The sequence below is a fragment of the Mixophyes fleayi genome, chromosome 1 (genome assembly GCF_038048845.1).
Source record: "Mixophyes fleayi isolate aMixFle1 chromosome 1, aMixFle1.hap1, whole genome shotgun sequence".
Lineage (NCBI taxonomy): Eukaryota > Metazoa > Chordata > Amphibia > Anura > Limnodynastidae > Mixophyes > Mixophyes fleayi.
This window is the reverse complement of record NC_134402.1, coordinates 414,391,199-414,404,387: the sequence shown is the minus strand read 5'-3', so window position 1 is coordinate 414,404,387 and position 13,189 is coordinate 414,391,199. Positions and strand designations below refer to the sequence as shown.

General features: G+C 36.8%; 1 protein-coding gene across 1 annotated transcript in view; it reads right to left on the bottom strand.

Moving 5' to 3' along the window:
* Nucleotides 1-618: 618 nt before the first annotated feature.
* SREK1IP1 (SREK1 interacting protein 1) overlaps nt 619-13,189 on the bottom strand; it is a 51,107-nt gene continuing 38,536 nt past the window's right edge. The window contains exons 4-5 of the mRNA XM_075182913.1: nt 1,844-1,916; nt 619-1,083 (exon numbers count right to left, since the gene is read on the bottom strand). Coding sequence (XP_075039014.1) covers nt 900-1,083; nt 1,844-1,916 — 257 coding nt within the window. The 3' untranslated portion in view covers nt 619-899. The remainder of the gene's footprint in view (nt 1,084-1,843; nt 1,917-13,189) is intronic.

Below are 13,189 nucleotides of genomic sequence, written 5' to 3'. Positions count from 1 at the left end.
CCCAGTGATTAAAGCGTAGAATAAAGTGTGTTGTTTTTTTTTGTTTTGTTTCTATCTAACGGTTTAAAGAAGTTGTAACATATAGTTAATGGACAGATATTCATACCATCCACAGCAACATTCACGGTAGCATAGTAGATTGTACAGGATAGAATATACTTAATTTAGAGCATAATTCTCATAACATTACAAAAATCCGGAAATATTTAAAAATACCATTTATGTTAAAGCAAAAAAATGTTTGAACTGTGCAATCTCTGCGGAAACCTGCCTAAAAAAAATAAAATGGTATGCCAGCGATTTACATAGCAAACTGCTCTACATGTTGCCAACAGAAATAACCCTCTTCAGCTTCACTATAATAAAAGCAGCTTAAAAGATCTATTCAACAGGAGCATCATGAATGGTTGTGAACAGCATTGTTCACAAATGGTCAAGGTTAATATATGTATAGACGTTTTTTTTATATATACTAAGGAAATAAAGAACCCAATTTGTGGCATAGAGAAGCAGACAGATGAGCTGGTACCACTTTCATGGCTCAAACAATGGACTGAAAAGAGAACAACTAAAAAAATACAACCACCAATGAAGTAATAAAGCACTGAAAAAGGTAAACAGAATTACTCGCTCTCTTTATTGTCTTTGAAGTACATAAAACTAAAGCATGGATTAATCAACAACCACTCATGATTCCTTATAGCTCATGTGTTTGTTTGGTCCTACCATAAAAATTGTGAGCTGCAGTGTTTGCTGTGTTTGTGAAATAATTTTGCTTATATAAAAGCCCCGATCCCTTTATACAACTACAGCAATTGTGATTTCCTTTCTGTGGTTTTGCATAACAATGTAACCCACAGATTTGTTCTGTACACTGTTCTGGGTATTAGGCAAAGTCGTCAGTCACTGCTGGATGCTTCTGAACTGCTGGAAGACGAGGAAGAAGAAGAGTGATGCTCATGTTTTCTTTTTTTCTTGGCTTTCTTCTGAAGTTTTGTTTTTCTGGATTTGCTTTTTACTTTTTTGTGGCTTTTCTTTTTCTTTGGTTTTGGACCGTCTTCCGATTCACTTGATGAATGGGATCTGCAATTGAGGGAACCATGTAATGCAAAACTGTTGATACAATGAGAGCTGTTTTAAATATAATTGATCCATATTCGATCATTCGGAGGAACATTTGTCAATCCCACAAAATTGCAACTTTCACTGCGTGTGGGTGAGGTGTGCATAGTAAACCTTCCCAGCTAATAAATCTGGCACTCTGTCCCACTTCTATATTTATTTATCGAATGGTTTCAAAGCAAGCACCCTTTCATTTACATTGGTAAGCGTTATAGATAAAGTTAGAGACAAAACTGAGGATCTATGATCCTCATTAAATATATAGGTGTGCCAGACAGCATTATATACCTGCATCAGCGTAACAGGAGCCTCACACAACTACTCTGTGCCGTCTCTCTGTCGGACTTACTTCTTGCCCTCATTCCCCTTCTTACATCATGAAATTGCCTCCCTTCCAAAATACTCTGTGCTGCTGGAAGCATTTTAATCATCCAATTGGCTACGCTGCCTACACCCATGACCTTGGAGACAGGATACACAAGGATGAGCAAAATGCCCCTTCAATAGAGGGGAAGGATTTAAATTTCTTTCAATGTTTCCAGTAGTCATCTTGTATTATTAATCTTTGAAAATGTTTTTAAAATAGTCAAATACTTATATAGTCAAATGTTCTAAACAATAATTAAAAGCCAACTTCAATTTAAGACCTACGTATTGAATATATTGATGCCCCGTATGACAAAAATATATTTTCAGAATGTAGTATTTATATTAAAATGACCTTTTCCTCTGCTTCTTGGATTTCGTTTTCTCTTTCTTTTTCTTCAGCTTCTTCTTTCCAACTTCTACCACACCTGGTAAAATGCAGAATGGATGTTAAAATCCCCAAAAAACAATATTTGATCGTTATGGTTAAACAGCAAAGGCATTTAAGCACTACCTTATCTCATAGGGCTACAAGAAAGCAACTTAAAATGTATGCGATTTGTATGTGTAGAATAAAAAATATATAAACAATATGAAATACAAAAACATATAGCAAACACGACTGGCTTAAAAGTATTTTTGAAACCCCTCTCCCCCTTCATCACACACCAGCAGTTCGGGGGGAGGGGGTCAATTTAATCAATTTTGCAGGTTTCTGGTGCTTACATTTATTTGAGACTTCTACTTGCTGCCTCCATAATGAGATCATTGTGCCAGAGTAGGGAGGGGATCTGATGCAGGGTACAATCTTTCATTTCAGAGATCAGGCAATGACAAATGAGTTAATCTCCAGGGATCCAATCAGGAGCGGCCTCTTGCCTGATTGGCCTACGGGCTATTAACTATGCAGACTCACTGAAAATTAACTAATTTGGTGTCATGTGCTCCCCGGGAGCAGTGTGTGCGGTCAACGTTGGAGAAAACAGGGTCCTTTTGCCATTTAATATGGGCATGTCCATGAATATAGAAATTGTGGATAGATGCAATGAAATGTATAGAAAATAAGACTGACTCTATCCCCATAGAGAGCCCTAGAATCTGCATGTTTACCCTATCATTGAATAAAGATTTAGAACTTGCTTGATATTATTGGCTAGTATTGGGTAAATCAGTGGTTCCCAAGCTGTACGCCTAGGCTCCCTGGGGTGCCTTGGAGATCTCACAGGGGTGCCTCGGCCAGAGCCAGTGGTAAGCAAGATGGGGGACTACGTGGTAATTATTTTGGCTTAGGGATGCCTTGAAATTTTTTTGGAGACCCTAAGGGTGTCTTGAACTGAAAAAGTTTGGAATCCACTGGGCTAAAGTAATCATTGCTAGATCGTGCACATGGCCACAAGTTGAGTGAATAGTTGGTGTTAGCTGAATGACATTACTGCACATGAGCAATATGTATACAAAAGAGGAAGTTGTATAGTCATATATGGTCTAGATGGGCGATATCCCAATATGTCCAGGCCCCACTGCTTTCCACTATCTTATACCCAGAATGAAAATCTATAAATCAAAATCTATATATTTATAAGTAGAGGGCAAAGGCCAGAAAACCTGTAAAATTATTGTCTAATTTTGTTCATTATGTGCAACATGCGGTTTGAAAAGTAAATATTATAGCCCTATTTTATACATTTACTGTAACTAAATTACTTTTACTTGGGAGTGCTGTAAAAACTGCAGCTCTGCAACAATAAGATGGAAAAACACTGCATAAATAAAGCCTTTATAAAATGCAAACATGGAACAGGGCTGTGTAATTGTCATCCTTCTGGTGGCTTTCATATTTAAATGATACTTTCCAGCTTGGCATTGTTAGGAAGAAGGTGAATACTTAGAAACACACAATAGCAACATTTTACATTAAGCGTACATGTATGGCATAAACAAACACATTATTGTAAACAGGAAACAAGATTTCTTTGTAGTCAATAGATGAAGCATTTTAATGATCATACATTTAGAGGACTGTTGCCCCCCCCCCCCCCATGCCATCTCAAACTCTATGAATATGGCAGTCTAGTCAAGATACAAATAAAATCGACACTACTACATGTTCTTAGTGTTCGATATGAAACTCTCTTCATCAATTTCATTTCTACCAGCTTGATGCTCTGAGGATTATTCAAATCCATACTTCATTAGTCGGTTACATGACAATCTGTATCTACTCTAACCCCCTATCAATGCCCCCTGAACCGGGATCTTTGCAACAGCTACACAAGCTCAGAAGAGTACTTAACCTAAGCGCGGATAGCAGACAATTACAATTTATTTAGTTTTTTAGTACAAGGGTTAAGGTTGTAGTCAGGATTTGTAAATACTTTTTTATACAGACCTTAAAAACCATCCAGAGGTTGTAATTTTCTAGAAACTAACTAAATAGTAATGAAAAATCTCATTGCAAAGTCCAACGTTACATGGCTTCACTATAAAGTAAGTTTCTATTAAACTAGTGGCAGGGGCTATTTATAGAAGAAGACTGTCTTATCCTCTAACCTGGCTGAAGTCTGTAGTAATTTGCACACTGCATAGTTTTTAATAGGTACCGGGCCCACTACACTACGCAGTCCAGAAAGCTACCTCGGTGCAACGTTTTGGACTAAAAACAATATTGTGAGGTGTGAGGTGTTCAGAATAGACTGGAAATTAGTGGAAATGATTGTTATTGAATGTTATTGAGGTTAATAATAGCGTAGGAGTGAAAAGAAACAAAAAAAAAACAACTGGATTTTAGCACTTTTTATGCTTTTTTAAAAATAAATCAGAACCCAAAACCCTAAATCAGAACCAAAACCTTTCATCAGGTGTTTTGGCAAAACAAATCAGAACCCAAAACCTCAAGCTAATCAGAACCCAAAACACAAAAAACACTAAAAGTGGCCGGTGCACACCCCTAGTTATAAAGGTGAAGAAGCATATAAAACACTGCATTTGTTATTATTTTGTCCAGTATTTACTTGCAGGTACAACCTCACAAAATATACTTCTATATGTATTTGACAACTTCTAATGTGTAGAGGTACCACATAATGTTATAACAAGTATGCAAAAGTGTGTGTGTTACTCACATTAACACTAGGGGCACTATCAGATGTTATATGACCCAACCTCTCTTCAGCAGGGAAATTCTAGTAATGACACCAAAGTCATCAGGATTTTAGCCAGAAATGGCTCGCATGAATTTAAGAGGTACTGCTCTGTCTATGAGATTAAACGATGATTAGAGACCTGCTGTAAGTGAAGCAACGCTGAGTGGGTATATACAGTCTTGCCCAAAGATATGGTTGCACTTTAAATAACTCGCAATTTCCTCTAAACATAAGATGAATTAAGAACAGCATTTTGGTATCCACAATTCTTTATCTGTTAATATGCAGAACATTTGGTTTTTATTCAGAATTTAACACCGGTTATCTTTGAAAATAAAATAAAATAAATAAATGACATTACCAAGATTGACACCTTATACTTAGTATTTGGTAGCACAGCCTTTGGTCAAAATAATTGCAATCATTCACTTTCTATAGCCATGGATGAGCTCCCTGCACCTCTCTACTGGCAGTTTGGTCCACTCTTTTTGTGCAAATCTGCTCCAGTTTTCCCAGATATGAAGGTTCTTTCTACCAATTGCTGCCATCAGATCTCTCCACTGGTGTTCTATAGGATTTACATCTGGACCCTGTTGGCCACTTCTAAACAATCCAGAATCTTGTCTAACCAGTTCTGGGAAGATCCATGACCTTCACCAGAGATCCAGCTTTCTTAACAGTGGGATCAAAACGTCTTCTCATTGCAGTACACACAGTGACATAAAACAGGAGGAGAAACAGTCTTTTTCTCCATTCTTACTCGTTTAATGAGTGATTTTTATATTGCAGGCATCTTCTACTCACCACAGGTGAGTTATGTTCCAAAACCTGCTTGAAATCTAATTATTTCTAAATACTTCTACAAGGTGTCAATCATTTTATCGACCCCATTAATAATTTCTGTATGGAATAAGCTATGGCCTAATAAATGTGTTCTGTTTTATTCCATGGTAAACCAAATAAAGTACATATGTGAATACCAAAATATTTTGGTGCATTATTAGAAAAACCTACAAGGGTGCCAATATTTTGCACTTTAATTGTATATCTATATCATTCAATATTTATGAGCACGACTGCAGCAACTGATGTAGGCACACTATGTTCCCACTGGTCTTTATATGCTTTCATTATAAAACAAAGTGAATTAAATGGCGTGCCTTCTCCCTCTGTGTTACCGTGAACATAATAGGTTTTCATTTTAAACTGCCATAAAGCAAGACGCCTCAGGTGAGCCAACCGAGTACACCCTGCATCTGCTTAAAGCATCATTTTGCCATCAAAACTGCAATTTTATTAAATTACATCTGAAATAGGATGAAACAATCAATGCTTTCTGCAAAGTCCAAAAAATGGTTAAGTAATTACAGAAGTAGTGGTAGAAGACAGATGGCAATTTGTCGTCCTGAATACTCGTAGTGTATTATTTCACTGAAGTTGCAGCATTTACACAATAGAGCTGTTAAGTGTGAAGAGACCTTGTTAGCTGTAACGATTTGAGTGGTGCCATGAAGAGAGCTAAGGGATCTAAAATCATCCAACTCAAGTGAGACAAATGCCAAATGTCTTTGTCAAGCTCTTCCCTGAGAATGTAGAACGCTGATTTTCTATAACTCTCCAATACAAATGCTCTATATATAGTTACATATGAAGCTACAATAGTATCTAGAAATGGAGGTTAGCTAAGTACTGATTAATTGGATTCCCTTTAAAAGAAGATAATCTCCGATTTGAAGATCAATCAGTCCGTTAACAAAAGAAATGACAATGTACACTGTCCCCAAACAGCTGAAGATGTAAATGGCTGGGAGCACCACTGTAATTCTTTACTTTACGGTCCATAGTCCGTGTAACCTTGAGGCTGCATGCCAAGCTATCTGGAATAGGGGCATTAAAATCATAACCACACGTGCATAATTGTTAATGATGAAAAAAAGACGAGCTCATTATGGTCACTCTCTTTAGAATGTTTATTTAGATCAAGAGGAACACAAAGCAAACCCCAGCAACGTAAATAAACGTTTTATAGAAGGTGAAAATATATTTGGCATGATTTTCAAAAGCAACAACCAGATTGCATAACCTTATACACCTTTGCTCAAAATGATCTGACCCTTAGGGTTAAATGTATCAAGATGCAAGTTTACGGTGGCTTTGAAAAGTGGAGATGTTGTTTATAGCAACCAATCAGATTCAAGCTATCATTTTGTACAATGTACTAAATATATGATAACAATCTGGTTGCTATAGGCGACATCTCCACTTTTCAAACCCGCTGGAAACTCACAGCTTGATATATTTACCACCTAGTTGGAAAGGGTGGATGCTTGCAAGTAGTCTGTAATGCACAACAAACTATTATCAACAGACCCTACTATTAAATATATAAATTACATCACATTATCCACCAGATAATGTATTGTACATTATAGTGCTCTATACTTTAGGGATTGTTTATACTTTTCATGAGGTGTGGTTGTAAGTAGGTAACGAGGCAAGTAATCGTAGCATTATAAAGGCCATTGCTGTAAAAAACAGAATGAGTCAGTTATAACCTAGGAAAATGCCCCTTGCCGTTCCTCTCACAGAACCGACATGCAGCCAATTTTGTCTACTGGGTTATAAGGCCAACGAATACATAATGTCTCTTGCATGAATACACAGTGTGTTTGCTAGAAAAAAAAACCCCACCTGACCCCCGACTTATCTGCATAGATTCATCAAATACTGGACACCAAATCTTTTTTATCAAGAAAAATTAGCTGGCTACAAAGTTCTGGAGCCGGCTTGTAATTTTTCCATAATGCCATAACTGCTGCATATAAAAATATTTATTTTGAACAAGTGATAAGGATCTTGCTGCCAGCTCATCCACGCCAGCCAGTATACATCTGAACTTTGTTGAAGTGGGTAGAGCAGGCTATTGGATGGCAGCACTATTATCACTAAAATTAATACAGTGTAATGTAAAACCGGCTAAAAATAAAATAACAAAACAAAACAGATAATTAGACGCGAATGGCTAAGATATCATAAATTACTTCACCAGCCGCTGCTATAACGTATAGCAGATACTGTTTCTGCCAGATGTGTACAAGAACTAACAAAAATGTAGAGGAGCGCTGGTTATGTTGAAATATAATTCTCGGATTTATTAAAAGTAAAACAATATATATATATACACACATACACACATAAATAATTCAAGATCATATCATGCCTTGATTCGAATGGAGCGCTCCAAATTTTATACAGTCCACAAAGGCCAAAAAATCCACTTTGATGTTAGTATACAAGGAGCTGGGTATTTCAGTCAGTTGCCACTAAAAGCACTGGCGCGTTTCTCCACCTTTGATGGGGCGGTTTCATCAGAGGTAAATGCAGAGGCAATACAGAAGCCCTTAAATACCATTCAGTGTATATAAACCAATCATCTCCAATTTCCTTTAAACTTAATAAAACCTTCTCATTCTATAATATTTATGGCAGCCATTTGTAACTCTTCATACGGTGGTACAAAATACACAAGTATTTTGTCTACTTTACATATCAATTGCAAATACAATAAGATTCTTCTATACAGACATGACTAATCCAAACATAAACAAAAGACATGTGATCCGGCTCTTATCACGTGACATCTCAGTTCCTCTGGCATATCCTTAACTGAATCTTTTGGTATCATCACATGACCGCATCTGTGATCTCACACTTAGAAAGCCAGCTAATGAGACACACCCACGGATGTGTCTGAGTCACATGATTTAAATAACCAATCAAATGGTCAGAATATCATAGCTGGCATTAGCCCATTATAGAAAGCAATTTAAAAACTGTTAGGGCTGACGGCAAGTATCAAACTCGTAGAACAAGTAACAGAGGTCTTCACCTATAGCAGCCGCCTTTCCTGTAGAGCTGAACGTGCTCACAGGTACTCGGATGCCCCCAGGTCTTAAGCTCAGAGTAGTACAAATTTATAATCTTACAGTAGCGAAGGCGAGGGCCAGGTGGTGGAAACAGAGTATCCAGGTAGCAGGCAGAGGTCAGGGCTGGTGGCACACAGCGTATCCAGGTAACAGGCAGAGGTCAGGGTCACGAGGAAACCAACAGAGTTCAGTAGGCTAGCCAAGGGTCATGCACAGCAGAATCAATCCAAATAGCAAGAGCAGAGAAAGGAGCAGATAAGTACACTGAAACAGAAACTATAACCAGCAGGGAGGTTAAGCCCTCCCTGCCTAATATACCAAGGAGGATCAATAACAATAGAGGGGCATGGCAATAATAATCATTCCCACCTGGGAATGAATAACCAGTGCAAAGTGCACGCACCCGGGTCACGGCGGAATAGAAGAGTGTCCAGACCATTGTCATGGTGACGGCCGGGCCGAAAACCGGAAGTGACGCGTCTGTGGGGCCGGAGCGAGTCGCGGGAGTGCCTGAGCCGCCGTGGCTCGTAAACAAAAAATATAATATATAATACATAAGAATTCTTAAACACATAGATGCACAAAGGAAATATACAATTGATTCATTAAATTAATGTGTGACGGACTGATCAAATCGCTATCAGCATGGAGCTTATTCATAAAGAGTTGGACCAATAGATAGCATGAACTGACTAATTTGTCAGTCATCTAAACTCCTAACTGATATATGAACCTAATTAAACCAATATTGTTCTCAATTATACTGGCTCCATTTTGATACATTAAATTCAAATCTATATATAAAGTTAAACAAAAATAATTAAATTAATTGAAAAATAAGAAATAATAAAAAATAATAGTAAAAATTCATAAATAAAAATAAAAACAACAAGATTCCAATATTAACTCCCAAACTAACATTCATATATTGTTTAACTCAATTGTATCATTCAAACCTTGAGGCATAAGAGTTTTTAGTCTGAATATCCAATATGCCTCCCGCTTACACAGGAGATTACAGAGATCCCCCCCTCTATTGGTCACTTGGACCTGCTCAATATCCCTGACTCTTATGTTCCTTAACGAACCAATTCCACAATTGTTGACATGACAGGGCAGACTGTGAGTTTTAACTTGTTTCAAAATATTTCTATGACGTTCTAAGAAACGTAACTACAATGTTCTGGTTGTCCGCTCTATGTATTGAACACTACAGCCACAATTAAGTAGGTAGACTACATAACTAGACCTGCAGTCTTTAATGCTTTTTATACAGAACTTCTCTCCAGTTACAAATTATGTAAATTCACTTGCTCTGTGTTCAACAAAACCACAAGACAACGCGGTTTTCCACATTTATAAAAAACCATTAGGGTTGTATTGAACCAGCATTCAGGAATCCTAACTAGATTACCATTTCTTAATATTTTATTGTCTTGCTTATCCCTAAAATAACTTGGAGCTAACATTTCCTTGAGATTTTTTGCCCACCTAAATATAACAGTCTTCCCTCTATTTATATTTGGACCTATAAATAGGTCTCCCTGGGGGTGAAATCAGTGTTTTATGAATCTTGGGTAACTGATAATAAGTGGGTGCGACCGGGTGCACCGGGAAAATAAAATAAAATTGTGTCTTTGTTTATTACCCCATCAGTGACGGCATCATCCAAAAAATGTTTTAACTCCCGTTGGAAAACAGATGTAGGATCCTTAATAAGCTTGCTATAGAAGTCCTCGTTATTCAACTGCCTCATCGTCTCCTTCTTGTAATCCAATATATTCTGTACTACCAGCCCACCCACTTTATCTGCGAGCTTAATTATTATTGAATTATCCAATGTCAAATTCAAGAGGGCTTTTCTTTCATGGTGTGTTAGATTATCCCTAAGTAATCTCTTACTTGACTGCGCACAGAGGGTTTTGAAATCTTTCATTTTGCTGCAGTAAAAACTCTCAATGAAAGGACCCTTATGTTGTAGCAGATAGAAGCTTGCTTTATTTTTAAATATTCTAGTTGTCCCTGGTTCCTGAATATCATACACCTCAGTAACAAGTGGTTGTGCAAGATCAGAGGATTCTAATCTAAGTGAATCCAGATCCTCTATTGCCTTCCTCTCAATATCCAAAACTATAGGAGAAGATGAGGAATTTTTAATTTTAAAAGCATTTTGTGCAAAAAATCTTTTCCTACTCAGGGTAATATACCGGTTAAAAATAAATAAAAAAGGTTAGGTCGGTATGCTGGGATGAATTTTAAACCTCTCTCCAAAAGTCTTAATTCTTGCTGATCCAAAGCCTGCGATGAGAGGTTAAAACCCCCCTTGTTCCCTAATGGAGCTTCACATTTTAGGAGCGATTTATTAGCTCCTCCTCTGCATCCCCTATTTCTACATCTCAATTTCTTTTTACGGTTTGCAGATTTTTGCATCTTACCCTTTCTGCATATGTAACTGGGGGGCCGACCTTGTCCTAAAAAAGATGATGACACATTACTTTCTACTTCTGAAGTAAAAACAGAATTTCCTGGTTCCTCATCTCTTAAGGCTTTACTTTTAGAGTGCCCCATTCTTTCTGGTGAAGTAAAATCCTTATTAACCCTTATTGAGAATTTGGATCTTGCACCATTATCTTCACACATAAATTGAGAGTCATCTGAACTAAATCTTTCACGTAAAGGGTCGAACCTGTTCTTGTGAAAAAAGGTCCCAAATGAGCCCTTCCTTTTCTTAAACTTACCTCCATAATAGGAATTCTTGACATATTCCGATCTCCTGCCTGGTGTAAAACCAGTTTTCCTGTATGCATCCCGTACTTTTCATCTAGATTTATTGGAAAAGCATCTATCCCTCTTATAACTTTGAAATTCCTTTTTCCTATTGAAAGTTCTTACTCGATCATTGGCATAGTCTTCCTGATCCCATACAAATTTCTTAACTGTATAAGAGATTTCTCAGGTTCTTCTACTCTATTTATTTTTGAATCTCGTTCTCCATATTCCTTCCTACTTTCAAACTCAAGCAATTTTTCTTGAATAATTTCTATTTCTGCTCGAGTCATATCAATCTTTCTATTTCTATAATTGATCAAATGTCTCATATGACTAAAAGGAACAACTATCCAGTATATATTTACATTCCTCAATGAATACTGGATCATCTCTAAATGATGTAGATTTAAAAATTCACAATCCCCTTGGAATAATATGACCATCATTATACTTTCGGAGTGTAACTTGGTCATACCAATGTCTAGTCTCAGCTAGACATAATGACTCCAACTTGTTAAACAATGTGCACATTTCATTAGATTCAGAATTCACCTCCTTACCCTAATTAGAATGGGGGTCTTTTGATTAAGGTAACCCCAATCTCCTCTCTAATCTGTCTGTCACACATTTTATTTTTAATTTTTTTTTATTATTTTTTATTTTTCATTTAATTTAATTATTTTTGTCTAATTCCTATATATTAATTCGAGTTTAATGTATCAAAATGGAGCCAGTATACTTGAGAACAATATTGGTTTATTTATAAAATATAAACTATAAAAACACATACTGCCGTTTATATAGGCACATTGAGATCAAAGCTCTAAATTATAACAGTTTTAAATTCTGGAGGAGTGAGCATTTCCAACAGTTTTCTCCTTTTACATCATTCAAGAGGAAGTAGCTTTACCCGAGACAGATAATGGTGGATCTGGAGCAAATTAACTTGGCATATAGTATTAAATTTCATTCCCTCCAGGAGAAGCCACGAAATATGAAGATGACAAAAGTGGACCTGGATTTGATTCAAATCAGCCAACTTGGATCAGCCCTTAGATTTACTTCTGCTATTTGTTAATCATTTTCCAAAAATTGTCTCCTGAGCAAATAAAAAAAATATAGTTTTTCTTCTAATTCCAGAGGAAATATTTGAGTCTTTGATTCAGTCATTTGCTATCATGCAAGGATACTGTCCTACTATGTGTAATCACATTATAACTGAAGAAGATAAAAACTATATTAAAACAAACCTCACACATGGACCTATTTATCATTCAGAGCCCGATCTGGAGTAAAAATAATAATGTATTTTACTACTGCTCATCAAACAGTGCCAGTGAAGGGTGGCTGTCTCAGAGAGTTGTATATCCCACTACAAAAACTATCCTTGCTATAATTTGAGGAGAGGCTGAGTGCAGAACCACAGCTTGGACAATGCTGTTTACCAAATGCTCAAGCAGCTGCTGGTCCATGACTGGCAGACCACAAGCCCAAGCAGAAACACTGAGAAACAGGGACAACTGTGTATATGGGCAACAACACAAACGCACCAACTCGTTCCAACATGAACTTCAAAATGTGTCACTATACCAGTCTTACACCTAGGGGAGCATATTAACTCATTCAGTTATTTGGTTAATGGTCGATAGTATTCATCAGGACATGCATAGAACAATAAATGTTTCCTGAAGAATGCCAACAATGTGATAAATTATTATAATTTTTTCTTTTTAAATAAGCCAGTAAGACACATGGACCAAAACAAATACATTAGTTCTTGAAGAACTAACCACAGATCTTCTGTGAATATAGACTTTCTCAAATCCTTCTGTCTCTTCGTGTAATCCTAGAAAGACCCAATGA